The sequence below is a fragment of the Lygodium microphyllum genome, chromosome 26 (genome assembly GCF_053477565.2).
Source record: "Lygodium microphyllum isolate KBCC chromosome 26, Lygodium_microphyllum_v1.1.10, whole genome shotgun sequence".
NCBI classification, from domain to species: Eukaryota; Viridiplantae; Streptophyta; class Polypodiopsida; order Schizaeales; family Lygodiaceae; genus Lygodium; species Lygodium microphyllum.
The window spans coordinates 41,503,564-41,517,974 of NC_141160.1; the positions used below are offsets into that span (position 1 = coordinate 41,503,564).

Genomic DNA, 14,411 nt, shown 5'->3' on the forward strand with positions numbered 1-14,411 from the left:
ACCACTAGCCATACACTGTATGATGTGCTTTTGATGCCAAATGGATTGATTCCATCCATACCTAAACCAAATCTCAAATTTCTTGGCTCTTCTTTAAAAACGGGCCACAAATTATCTATAAGTTGCCATGCCGGTTTGTCTACATGGATCCTCTATTTTCCATCACTTGAAGGATCCTCTATTTTCCATCACTTGAACGATGACTAGCATGCCATGACATGAGCTTTCCAATAGACTTACACTTGAACATAAGTTGAATATGTTGAATAATCAAAAAATGTTACAAAACCTTATGAGGCACATCCGTTGACTTCATCTCCACTTTGTATCTTGATTCACTACAAACAGGACACTCTTGTGCAAACTCATGAATCCCACGAAATAAGACAATCATTGACACATGCATGGATCTTGACATAATCGAGGCCTCCCAGAGATGTCAAGTAATGTCTTGCTTACTCTCTTGTAGTTGGCAATTTGTTTTCTTTTGGAAGCATTTGTGATAATAACCTACATATATTTTTAAAAGTGAGCTAAAAAACCACCAATATATATTTGTGTCTGATTTTAAAATAGAACAATTAATATTATGATTCATAAGCCAAACTAAATTGATACCTACTTCAATAACACATTCAAACCGACATTACTCCATCCATAAATTGTTTGCAAGTTAAGTATCTCGATGGACGTACGAAGAACGGAGTACGTACAACCTTCATACAACGGAGTAGATGACGCTACGTATAGTGGGTCATCTAGCTTTGTCGAGTGACCTTCTCCCCGAACCAGTTGCGAAAATAGATCGTATACCATGTTGTCCAAAATCTCATCCTCTACAACTTGATGGGGCATTTCATGAGGGCTACTATCATGGTTGTTAATCTCCACTCTTCTTGAAGACTCTATCTCCTCGCGTCAATGTTTTGCAGCCTCTCGATGCTCGGGAGGGAGCATCTAAGGATGTGGCACTGCATCCTGCTCAACCACAAAAGGGAGTTACATGTACATTAATATATATTTCAAACATAGACTAGCAATCTTAGTGTTAAAAACAATGAATACCGGTGATTTTTCTCGGTTCCATTCTTCATACATACTGAGGTGTGACATTGCAACTCGACTTGCTCGAAAAATACACCCTTGATAATGATCACATATGCATTTAATTTTTCATCGTGGCCATGCATCTCAATTATGAAGATGTAATGTTTTATCCTCACTTGAGGATGTGCTCGTTGACTCATCAGCATGCACCATACTAGGTGATGATGACGACATGATTAAACCTAATTCATGACAACATCAAATTTGTTATTAATATATTTACATAAAAACTTCAAGGCGTATTAATTATTCTAAGATATTCAATTTTAAATACACAAAACTTATCATAAATACATAAAAACTTATGATAAAAACTTGCTATCAAAACTTATCTTAAATACAAAAAATTATGATAAAAACGCAAGCGCGCTAAATGCGTGCCTATGCCTGCGTCTATCTGCGCATCTATTAGCGCGTTTACGTAAATTAGACGCGCATATACACGCAGAAATAGACGCAAATGTCAAAATTCAAAAGATACAAGCGATTTCTTTTCAAATTGCGCCTTTCCTACGTTTTTTGTGCGTTCTGTCGAGTTCAGTCGACATGCAGTCTACCTCCACTAGTCTCCTCATGACTCACCTCTTCTTTCACTTCAAAGAGACAAGAAGGAAAAGAATATAGCTAAAGAGAAGAAAGCCAAGGAGAGGAAGAAAGAGAGAAAAAAAGAGAGGAGAACAAGAGGAACAAGAGGCAAAGAGAGAAGACAGCAAGCAGCAAGCAGCAAGCATCAAGGGAGAACAACTCACCAAGGAGAGGAAAAAGGGGAAGGAACCAGCACCACCACCCGTCCACACCAAAGACCCAAGGTGAGTCCTCTCTCTCTCTCTCTCTCTCTCTCTCTCTCTCTCTCTCTCTCTCTCTCTCTCTCTCTCTCTCTCTCTCTCTCTCTCTCTCTCTTTGTGTGTGTATTAGGATCTTTCTTTCTATGAATTTGAAGCTTTTATATCACAAAAAAATCATGGCGGTTGTTAGTCTGAGAACGGCCGACTTAGCGCGTCTGAGAGTGTGTGTAGTTTCCAAAGTAGACGTAGATATAGACACGCAGTTGTGTTTTCTGTTATCGCGTCTGCAGGCGCATTTCTAAGCGCGTCTATTCTGAATGATAGACGCGAGTACACACGCGCCATGCTCAAAAAAAAGCTTTTGTTTTTTCCATGGTGGTGCCGCGTCTCTGAGCGCGTCTATTCTACATATTAGACGTGAGAATACACGCGTTTTGCTCAGAAAACAAAGGCTTTGACTTCGGGGAAGCGTCTGAGAGCGTGTCTATTCTGCATCTCAGGCGAATATACACGCATCAGGTTTGATAAAAAAGACAAGCTTTTATTTTTAGAATTGTACAAACATGTTACACAATAGTACAGTTTACACAATATTGCAGTTTAGCAAATTTATCTTATTCATATGTTTTGTTTGCAGATGTCGTATCCTGGTTCATCTAGCAATGACCCAAATTTGGAGCGCATGAATGATACTTTTGCACAGTTCAGTAGAGGGATCAATGCTTTTTTTGGAGGTTTTTCTAGTGAGGAAGACTTCATAGGAGAGATGACTAGACACCTTGGCCGCTCTCCCACAGCAGACGATGTGTTCAGTGTCATGTCTAGAACGCCTCTGACGTCTTTGCCTGGCACTGCTTCCCAAACACCAAATGTCCAAACCCCGATTGCAGGTACTCCACGTGCAGCACCTATACATGCATCGGCTGAAGCACAAGTGTCAACCGACGCACATACATTTACAAAAACACGTGCATCCAGCGAGGTAGAGGGTAGTCGACAGAGAGGGAGAAGGGAGAGTCGAGGAGGAGGACGAGGCTTGTGTGGGGATTGCCTAGGAGGTGGCAAGCGATCACCCTCACCAGAAGATCACGTAGAGGAGCCTGTATGCCAGTACTATAGAGTTACAGATACTGGTGGCATCTTCCATGATGATGAAGGAAGGGATGTAATGGCGTACATGAGGAGCGTCGTACATGCGACGTATAAAGATTTTTTCATTTACTTCAAGAATCAGAAAAGCGGCTTGTGACAGGAGATGCTGAGAGCAAGCAGTCCATAGAAGGTACCCAAATCCTAAGGGTCAACGATTCTCGGATGATTGGGGACGCACAAAAGTGAGGGATTTGCTTCACAACAAAAGATATATCCCACCTCATGACACGCGCCAGGGAGTCACTGCAGAGACAAGAGGAGGGGCGTGGAGCCTATAGCCACCCACCTATGTGCCACCACATAGAGTGGAAGAAAGCCAAGAATAAATCAGCAGAGAAAGTGAAGAGTCGCCAGCACGCAGAGGCGCAACGCATCCAAATGGAAACTATGGGATCGTTGCATTACGGATCGGGTGGCAAAGAGTCGTGGGAAGCAAAGTTTGTAAGTATATTTTGATTTCTAGTTTTTTAACATTTATATTTTTTTTAATTCTTTATATAATTTGTTCTAATACATTGTGTCTCATAATTGTTTGTATATCATAATTGTTTTGCATACTACTATCGTTGGTAGAATGCGTACTCTTAGAGAGGTAGGTTACTATCAAGGCCATAACCGCGCAGCCACATGGCTTTACTTCTATGAGGAGGGTCTCATCACTGAGAAGCAATACAACCGAGCTATGAGGATTCAACAGCCAAAGGACGTATGTTTTTCTTACTTTTCTATTAAAAGTATGGCTAATTATAACTTTTTCTTTGCAATTGTACGTAAGCAACCTTGATATTTTGTGTGTGTAGGCAAACCCCAATGTGGAGCATAGCGAGGAGGGGGATAGCGACGCAGTAGTGATGGTGGTGCTAGCGAAGATGTTTCTTCTTCAAATTGGTAGAGGAGTACCATGCCTCCTCTATGGCCTTGTTTCCTTGTTTTTCTATTATCCATCTTTGAGCCTACTGCTTGCGGCCACGCTTTAGGTCGCAAGTACTTAAACTCCCCATGTAAATGTGTTTTATATATAATAAATACATGAATTTTTATTTTCAATTCTCATGCCTTCAGATCCATTGTGTTTTTTCCAAATGCACAATTTGATTTTTGGGAGGGGGGAAAAAAACCAGAGATCTGATTTTTTTTTCCAATTCTGTGCTTCGTGTCTACTTCCACGTCTAAATTGCAGAAAATGTGTATCTATACTCGCGTCTAGAATGCAGAGTACACGTACCCATAGACGCACTATATAATTCAAATTAATAAAAAGAAATTAAATATATATTTTTTAAAATGAGATTTTTGATTTTGCGATCACGTCTACTAGTGCATATAAAAGCGCATCTTTGCACGTGTCTATGTGCCCGTCTAATCTTCCATATAGATGCACTTGTAGACGCACAAAAAAAATTAAATAAATGATAATTTTAGTTTTTGTGTGCGCATTTATTTATGCGTGTATGTGCGTGTCTAAAGTGCGTCTATTGGTGCGCATGGATTTCCTTATACACGCGACTATAGACGCAAAATGGTACACTCGCATTTAGACGGGCTTTTAGACATGCCCGTAAGATTTTCTCTCAATTCAAAAATCGCATCTAAGAGCGCGTCTAAGATGCCTTTTTGTTGTAGTGCATGACTTGTGGTGAAACTGTCATAGTCAAGGATTTTCTTGCATATTTCATTCACTTTTTTCCAGCATGGATGGTACAAAGTAGACCATCCAAACCACTTATTTTAGACATGGATGGTACCTACACCTTAAGCAATGTCTACTTTCAAAACCAAAGTAATTCATGCACAATCACATGAGGAGCATAACAATAGCTCCCTCAAGTCACCATAATCATTGTCTCTACATATGCAGAATGACCATACTCTTCATTAGAGCGAGAGAGAGACCTTATGCAAGCAAGCAAAGGAGCACTCTCCTCAATACTGCAGTGTAACCGTTTGGTGAAATCGATGGCATGCAAGCTTTCAATTTAGATTATGACACAGACAGACACAATATGCAAGCAGCGTCATTCGATTATGAGAGAGAGAGAGAGAGAGAGTTTTGTCATACTCGGTTTGCAAAGATGTGACACCAATTTGATGTAGCCACAACACGAAACCCTGCTGGCGGAGATCCAAACGGAGGTAGCAACGACCCTGTGACGGCAACAAGAGACAATGTAAGTTAGCCAGGGTACTGTGGAAATTTGGCAAGCCAAAGGAAACACGGCACGAGAGCAAGAAAGACGTAGCAACAGTAGATGTGTCAAGGCAGCGACATACGCAGAGAGGAAGGAAGCGAGCGTGCATCGTCCACATCTACAGCGGCCTTGCCATGATCAGGGTGGCACATCCAATTTGGAAGCCGCCTTGCCCACACATGATATTCTTTTGCCGCATGCGCTTGCTCTGCCATGCATGACACCGTGGTCTGTTTGGGAAACACACAAGTCTCTCCTTGCAGTAATCGAAGGAAGTGTGATTTAACTGAGAGCAACGAAAACAAACAAACAAGCTACAATGTTAAATTGTAACCGCCATATGACAAGCAGGCATGCGGTGATGGCCAGGGGGAGAGACCGTGACGCGTGCTCCTCCCGTCTAGCTGCTACGCCCTTGGCCCGCAACCGCTGTCTAAAGGTTGATCTGGAGAGAGAGAGAGAGAGAGAGAGAGAGAGAGAGAGAGAGAGAGAGAGTCTGATGGCTCTTGCGAGGTTCTCTATCTCACTATCTCTGGTGCCCACCATCTCTTGCGAGGTTCTCTGTCTCCGGGCTGTCCAAATTTCTTTGTGTCTTTCCTGTCTCGCCCCCTCACCTTCACACTCCGGCGGACCGAGAGAGAGAGAGAGAGAGCTCTGGCTGTAAGAGAAAACATTGCGTGCTTGTGAGGGAGATCAGAGCGGTGCAAGAGAGATCACCGCAGGCTGAGGATAAATATCAGTATGGGCCCCCCTCTTTGATCGACGTGGAAGCGGGGCCCTGCTGATCAGCGCCCGCTCAGGGCCCGCTGAGGAAAGATGAAAAAATGTTTTCATCTTTCCTCTGTGCCCCCACGGCCCCACCCCTCGCATTTCATCTTCCAGCACATGCGCCGGCTCTAACGACCTTCACCATTTGCTTCTTCGTTCTCGTGCTTCATTCTCACCTTCACCCTCCGTCGGATTGCAGAGCTTCGACTTTGTCGTCTTCAACTTCTCCCTCCCGTCTTCTTTCAGCTCCTTCGTCGTCGGCTTTCATCGTCACCTCCATCTCTACCTCCTGCAGCATAGCACTGACATGACACTGGCACTGATCAATGTCAATATCATCGTCCAGCTCCAACTCATCCGCCGCCCAGCGCCCTAATAAACTGTTGATCCCGCCTATCACTTCGATGTAGCTGCTGTACTCGCAGTGGCGACGCTGCTGCTCCTGCCGCTGTAAAACTGCGACAGGTGGACCCGCTGAAACTCTTGGAGCTCCAAGCTGTCCTCATAGGTGAGCTCCCGTCCCACGTCGTGGAAGCCGCGGGAGAAGGCTGACGTGGAGCAGTACGGTAGGATCAGAACATGCAACAGCAGAATAAGCTGCCAGAAATTAAGCAACTTGGGCGCCATAAAATGGCAGCTCGGTACACACACACACACACACTCGGATCTCACATGAGGTTCGTTGCCATGCGTTGCGCCAGGCCTTTGGATATTCCAGTACATATTATAATAATTACGTAGGCGAGCGCCGCCCGATTGAGCTGCATTCATCATTGCTTTGTTTTCCCCTTCCACTGTCTGAAGTCCAGCTCGCTCCGACTTCACCCCCCTCCTCCCGACGCTCTCATCTTATTCATCCCCGGCCTGCCCCCCCTCACCCCAGCTGACCTCCCCTCTGTCCTACAAGCTGGCGACTGGCGCACTGAGTTTTTGCAAACCCTTTTCCAGCGTCGTCGCCAGAGAAGACAGCGGTTCAGAACCACCCACAGGGCCCTCAAGGTTGATCCGTCCCGCAACCGCCTACTTGCTATTCTCCGTGGCTTCGATAGCTCCGCTCTTCACAGACAACCTTCAACTCAAAACCAGGACAGATATAGGTCAATTACTGAAAATGAATTTATAATTTATGTACAATTTTTTTTAAAAAGGAATGATATTGACTCTATTGTGTTTTGCAATACATTTTCCTTCCATTTCAGTTCTGCTCTCTAAGTACTTCTAAATATGGATGTACCTTTTAAAATACAATGTCCAACTTCGGGGCCTTTTAATGCATCGGCTCTAACATGGATGATCAAATTAGATCCAACAAGACAATACCATGTTCAAGCATATGCACACATTTACTGGGATCGGGTGAGCGATTTCATTTCTGGGGAAAGTAGTTCAGAAAGCACACCCACAAACTTCAAGAGACAAATTTCTCGGAGGCGGGAACAAGGAACCTTAGCACAACTCACTGAATTCTCATGGATAGAGCAAATATGGTATGTATACAAATGTCATGTTCTTGTTGACTTCTAGAGGCTTGATTATTCATATGTACAAACTGATTCTCATAGATATCATTTGCTTCATATGCCTAGTTTTTGGTGTGCTTTTGGACCAAAAGACTTGCGCAGTAAACCACATGTGACCGCTCATGAAAAGCGACCAAATGCTAAAGGTGGCAAACATTTATTGGGTTGTAGATGTCATTTCTATGTGTATAGACTCTATTTATGGCCAAATATAGCTCGAATAAATTATGTGGAGCATAATCATGTGGATTGGGAAGGCCATATTTGCCATGGGATACATTGTGAAGGTTTGTCTGATTCAAGGTTGCTTGTTGCACCTTGGTTATCTGAAGAGAAAAGAACATGGGTCAAAAACTTGCTTCATAGTGGGTTTACCCCACTACAAGTATTCCAACAGCATATTGCATTGGTGGAGAGACATGCAATGCAAGACTTGAATATAAAGTTAGGAAGGGATGCATTTATGACAATGCGGGATATTTTGAATATAGCCTCAAAGATGGAATCAATCCTTACCTTCAAGTCCAATAAGGATGATGCATGCAGTGTGCATAATTGGGTGCTAGAGAACAATTGTAGAACTTTCATCTACCAGCAGTATAATGCTTCTATTGGTCAACCTTTCATCCTGGGTATCCAAACAGAGTGCCAGCTACATATGCTTAATAAGTATGGAAAGGATGGTATACTTGCTATGGATGCTACATTCGGTACCAATAAATACAAGGTAAGAAGTTTATATCTTTTTCACTTATATATTTGCAAATACAAGGTATTTTTAGAGTGTTTTTTTAATGCATCTTTGTTTTCACCCTCCTATTTTATGTTTGATCTGGTGCATGTTTGAATGTAGTTCTCGCTATATTCTATACTTGTATTTGATGCACATAGAAATGGGGTGCCAATAGCATGGATCATTGCCTCCTCAATGGACACTACCTGCTTGATCACTTGGCTAAAAGCATTTCGAAATCGCATATTGGATTTTAATTCTTCTTGGGAGGCAAGTGCGTGGATGGTAGACGATGCACAAGCAGAAATTAATGCCATACAGTATGCATGCTTCTCCCTATATTAACTAAAAATAGCATGGGAATATTTGTAATGCTTATTTTCAATGTACAATTGAATCTCACTCAATGAATCATTGGTTAAATTGTAGGGCTATTTTTGGATCTCCTATATATCTTTGTATATGGCATGTTAGAAGATGTTGGTTGAAGAATTTGATAAAGAAAGTTGCAGATCATCAAGTACGGGCCAATATGTTTAGAGACCTTGGTCACATTATGAACATGAAGTGTAGAGGATTGAGTAGCGCGGCCAAAAGAAAGGAGGATGCTACATCTCTTATTGATCAATTCTTCGAAACTTATGCTAGTGAGAAAAACTTCCTCACATACTTCAAGGAAAATTGGGTTCCCAAACTAGGTAAGGATTTCTAATTTATAAATTCATCTATTCTTGAATTCACATGAATGTTGATATTGTAAGTTATTTTATATTATAGGAATGTGGGTTAGAGCCACACGAATACTTCCACATGCCAACCAAGATACAAATGGATCGATTGAATCTTACCATGGATTGTTGAAGTCTCGATTCTTGATTGGAAGGCGCACTATTCATGGCCGTAGAGCAGATTGGCTAATCCACAAGCTCCTCACATTTTGCCATCCATATTATTGGTATCTAGAGGCTATGAAAGAGGCAGGCTTTAGACAAAACTTCAATGTTCAAAAGATTGTATTGTCATCTCTTATGCGTGCAAGAGACATTCCAGATCAATTTGTCAAATTTATTGGAGATGATCATAGTCTTGCAAAGGTTAAGAGCATGAGCAATGCAAAGCTCTGGTATACAATACACAATGCACATTGTGAGTGGGCATGTTGCAACTGTGATTGGGCCATGCGAGGAAATATATGCAAACATCAAATTAAGGTCTTAATATTGTCAGGTTTTGATTTTGACACCATTGTGTCGAAGAGCATGGATATATATTACAAGAATTTTGAAGGTACATGGACTTATTTTTGTGAGCCATCTTTTGTGAATACATTTATTCAATGCTAATATCAATTCTTATCAAATAGGATCTTCTCTAAGTATGAATATGGAACAACCTACCAACACTATTGAGAGTAGTCTTACACCTATACAGAATGATGCAGATACGCTAGACGGCACTTATAGTGATATACAAGAACATGGTAAGTCAATCAAACCTTTCGTATGTATGGTATTTGCTATTTTCTAGATATATATGTATATCATATCTATCTCAATTTGCAGGCCAAGCATTGCAAGGTGCCAAAGAAAAGTTTTGTGAAGCAATGGCTTTAGCAGGTAAAATATAGTTACAATAGAATACACCTTGATTTCTTATATTTGAAGTATCAAAACATATACTAAAGATGTTCTCTTTATGATAGAGAAAGATCCTGAATTAGCAATGCATCTTGAGCGCTTGAGTAGTCATTTGCTTGCCTCCTTGAAACAAATCAAGTCTAGCTTGCAAGGACAAATACCCTATCCCTCAGCTCCCTTGCAAAGGATCAATGATGGATTTAGTAATTCTATCCAACGTGCGAAGCCATTCATTGAGAGACAGCTCTCCAAAAGACCACGACAACCACAACCCAAAGATGTCACACCATTTCCAATTCCTCCAAAGCATAAGAGGGTGTCTATGCAAGCACGCCTTGATTCAGACGCAACTTCTGAGGCAAATGTTGTGCCTGATACAAATTGAAAAGAGCCTCACTAACACTACCCATTTTGTGATTGATTTTGGATTGTTGTTCTCTATTTTTTTTCATTGTGATAGCAAATTATATGAAGTACGTGGAACAATAGTTGTGAGATGGAGGGTTTGATACAACACTGCAAACTATCTTCTTGGAAATGATACAACATTTTGTGATTGTTGGTGCATTCTTCTTTTCAATAGTGTTTTCATTGTAAAAGTAACTTATATGAAATACTTAGAAATGCCACTTTTGACTTAATACTTAGATGGGCCACTTGTGAGATGGAGGATTTGATATAGTATTGCAAACTATCTTCTTTGGCAATGCATTTTCAACTCCTTGTTTTTAGATAGGGTATTTGTTGCGTTGACTGATATATGCCCACATAAAGTCTAGCTTGCAAGGACAAGACCATGTCCCTCAACTCCCTTGCAAAGGATCAATGATGGATTCAATAATTCTATCCAATGAGTCAAGCTATTCATTGAGAGAGAAATCTCTATAAAACCACAACAACCACAACCAAAAGATGTGACACCATTTTCCACATTGGCAAGAAGATTATTAATGCTTTACTATTTCGCACACTTAGATGCTTGATTGTTGCTCATAATTAATTGAGAGAAGGTTTGTTCAAAAAGAGTGGGAGATAACATTGTGATTGCATGATAATTGTTTTTCACCACTTTTTACATCCTACATAGCTTTCTTTATAGTTAGAGTATATATTAAGATGGCTTTCAAATAACATTCTACATCCACATCAAACGTGAATTTATTGAATAAGTTCTTAAAGACTAACTTGTATGTTTTTTTCTCTCAAACATACCAATTCCAAATGGACATCATGCCTCATCAAAAGGATAATCAGTGAAAGGCATAATACCATAAAATAGTTGTTAACACCATTTCCATTTATTCAAAAAACTTTCCACATAATGCCAATTGATCTCTACTTTCCACATAGCATTGTGGTTCTAGAGTAGGGATATACCTCTTCTTTTGCCAAGTTTGCACCTTATCTCTCCTTCCTATACCTAGATCTCTAATTTCCATGTGCCAAAGTCAAACTAGGTTCCTTTATGATATAGATAGAAGGGCAATGTTGCCCATAGCTAATTAAGGGTATTTCAAAATATGCAATCAACACAGCAAAAGCATCTTGCCCATAGTCTGATGCCCCAAGCCTCCATTTTGCAGAGTTATTTGCATCCACACTACATTTTGCAAAGTAACCTCCATTTTGCATCCACATCCTAGGATAGAAAAGTCATACTTGTCTTAAAGTGGGTACCCACACCACAAGTAGATTATTGCTTGCCTTAATGCTAATGCATCCAATCATTTTGGGACTAGTTAAGTCTCATCTCCCCAACTACACATTCCAATCCAAACTAGCAGCTACAACATCCTTCCGAACATTGGGCAATGTATGTCCTGCTTTCTGTACCCAGAAATCTCGCTCCATGAATCTTTGTATGGACAATGTATGTCCAACTTTCTACTACTACTGTTGTAGTTTTAGTAGGCCTTATGAGCCATGATAGCATATTCTGTAAAGAACACATATTTGAGCTAAATTTCTCCAAAGTCATTGACAAGTTATGTGATGGGAATATTTGTAGAATAAACAAGTATAATGTATATTGTAGTAGAATGACATCATAAATGAAATAAAATCTCCAAGTATACACAAAAAATTATCTATTTTTTGTGGAATATCAAACATCAACCAACGTGGAGTAGCATTTAATCAAATGAAACCCAAAGAGGCAACCTTCCATGGGGAAAAAGGGAGAATGAGAAACATGTGTGACAATGAAGACAATATGATTAACATCTTGGCAAGCAAGATCAGAATTGAACTACCATCCATGGTTAAGGTAATGTAGACAATAAGGTGAACATATTCTTTACCTACCATCAATGGTGTAAACACGAAGAGGGATGATAGAATGTTGCCACATAAGAACATGGTTGCATGTGCAACTGGCCGTAAACATTTCCATAACTCAATCTTGGGAAGTTTTATTTTTCAACTCTACAATTTTTATCATGTATACTTCATTAACCAGTGGAAATTTTCCATGTAGATATACTTAGTAACATATTAACAATTCCATATTAACAATTCCATGTAGATATCCCATATTAACAATTCCATGATGTACATTGGACTCCATCTTACTGCTTACCCTTATTTTAAGGTAAATTGTGAAGAAGAGATATTCTCCATGTCATGTAGCATCTATCTACCAAAGGATTTCTTGGGATTTATGTAGCCTAAAGAGGCATAATATTATTCAATGTGGCCAAAGAGGAGGATTGTGCGAGTGGTAGTGTAGATATTGAAAGACAATAGATATATTCTATTGAGAGTATAGATTGGTGGCATGTGTGTCCCACACTCTTAATATTGTCTGCGTTTATGTATTAGAGTTGGTTGAGCTTCGTAGTTTTAGTTTTGGGTTTGGGGATTAGCCTATCACTTGTACTTGGTAGCCATAGCTATCCTTCTCTACTAAACAATGTCTTATTGCATTATCTATAATCTTATTACGTTGTCCAAAGTATTGGTCAAAAATATTATTAGTAGTATTGTTGCTATATTGTTAGTTACAATGGCTAGTTACAATTGTATCTTGTTTCTTCTTTGCCAGATTTTCAAAATGTAGCTCTTGATAATTGTTGCTATAGCTTTAGTATAGAGAAAACCTAAGAAAGCCAATATGGCTTCAGTATAGAGAAAACATAGGAAATATTTAGATTGTGTGCCAAATTCATAGCTCAAAAAAACATGCTAGTTTTTCTCATCGTGAAATAACACCCTGAAAAAAAGATTCATTTAGGAGTACGAGGGAGAAGAAGAGGACCTGTGGGTATTAACTGCTCAGCCGGCGCATGTGCTGGAAGATGAAATGCGAGGGGTGGGGCCGTGGGGGCACAGAGGAAAGATGAAAACATTTTTTCATCTTTCCTCAGCGGGCCCTGAGCGAGCGCTGATCAGCAGGGCCCCCCTTCCACGTCGATCAAAGAGGGGGGCCCATACTGATATTTATCCTCAGCCGGCCTTCACAGTCCAGAGCTCGCAAGAGATTGGCGGGCGGCAGAGATAGGCGCAGCAGCTACCAGCGGAAAGAAGGTTTTTTGCTAAATTTGGAACATAATAAACGTCCCCAATAAGGACAACTTTGCCATCGGTTAACTCTATGTTGGCTGGGTGGTAGCTCCAACCCCTAGAGTAAGACATCATCCATTTTGAGGCGCCAAGTTTGTAAGAATTTGTCTACTTGTTGATCTTCTTGCATAATTAAATTAATCAATGTTTTGAGGTGATGTACCTGACTGCCAACTAATTTTGGTTCATAGGTATCATGAAGTTGGGTCCAAATGGAATGCGCACTAGTTTGCATGCATACAAACTGCTTTTGGGTGTCATCCATATGTAAAAGTAATTCGAGGCACGCGATCAAGTCACACTCTTCCCACAAGGTGACTTCATCAATCAATTGGGGATCTATCCGATTAGGACAAGGTGTACTTCCATCGACAATATTGAGGAGCACCTGTTTTTGTAGGATGATCTCCATCATCATGCAACATGGGTGATAATTCCAATCGCTAAGTTTGTCAATCTTATAGATTCGTGTTGATGTCGATGCTTGCGCCATGGTGATCAAGCATAGGAGCAATTTGACCACACAATGCTTGTGTGGTTGTCAAAACTTGGTTATTGATACCATGTAGTAATTGAACACAGGCTCTCTCTCATGAGAGAATACACACAGAGCCAGCGAATATATCATTTCATTAATTCACCGTATGTTTTTACATGAGAAGATGATGCCCTTTTGGGCTGACGGTTGACATTTCGTCAAACTGTTTGGTTAATTGTATTTTATGTGGTTATTTACAATTATGTCAATTGCATGTGTTACATTAATTTTGTCACCAAGGAGCAAGTGCAGGCGCGACGGGCAAAAGAGAGTGTAGCCAGCAACAATCGAGCCTACTAGCTGCGGCTCAGGATAGATATCAGCATGGCCCTCCTCTTTGATCGACATGGAAGGGGGGGGCTACTAGCTACGGCTCAGGATAGATATTAGCATGGCCCTCCTCTTTGACCGACATGGAAGG

The 14,411-nt window shown here is 40.7% G+C and overlaps 1 protein-coding gene and 1 long non-coding RNA gene across 5 annotated transcripts; one reads left to right on the plus strand and one right to left on the minus strand.

The window, feature by feature from the left end:
* Positions 1-522: 522 nt before the first annotated feature.
* On the minus strand, positions 523-5,910 carry LOC148013186 (uncharacterized). Of its 4 annotated transcripts, none has more exons than XR_015688919.1 (4): positions 5,613-5,910; positions 5,316-5,463; positions 5,104-5,189; positions 523-978 (listed from the first exon to the last, which is right to left on the minus strand). It is a non-coding gene; the product is annotated as an uncharacterized LOC148013186 (long non-coding RNA). The 4 variants fall into 4 exon arrangements; XR_015688918.1 differs by having other exon boundaries at positions 5,316-5,519; XR_015688920.1 differs by adding an exon at positions 1,066-1,289 and having other exon boundaries at positions 5,316-5,910.
* Positions 5,911-9,282: 3,372 nt separating this feature from the next.
* LOC148013187 (uncharacterized) lies at positions 9,283-10,388 on the plus strand. Its single transcript, XM_087667855.1, has 5 exons — positions 9,283-9,400; positions 9,482-9,541; positions 9,618-9,734; positions 9,817-9,870; positions 9,957-10,388. Exons 1-5 carry the CDS (start codon positions 9,283-9,285, stop codon positions 10,274-10,276), a joined length of 669 nt encoding a protein of 222 aa, XP_087523981.1. The 3' UTR covers positions 10,277-10,388.
* The last annotated feature ends 4,023 nt before the right edge of the window (positions 10,389-14,411 follow it).

Bases quoted from the DNA above. Each gene is read 5' to 3' on its own strand.
- LOC148013187 (XM_087667855.1), top strand. From the start codon at position 9,283: ATGCGTGCAAGAGACATTCCAGATCAATTTGTCAAATTTATTGGAGAT. The intron at 9,401-9,481 runs GTGAGTGGGCAT...TAATATTGTCAG, and splicing joins TACAATACACAATGCACATT to GTTTTGATTTTGACACCATT. The intron at 9,871-9,956 runs GTAAAATATAGT...TCTTTATGATAG, and splicing joins TGAAGCAATGGCTTTAGCAG to AGAAAGATCCTGAATTAGCA.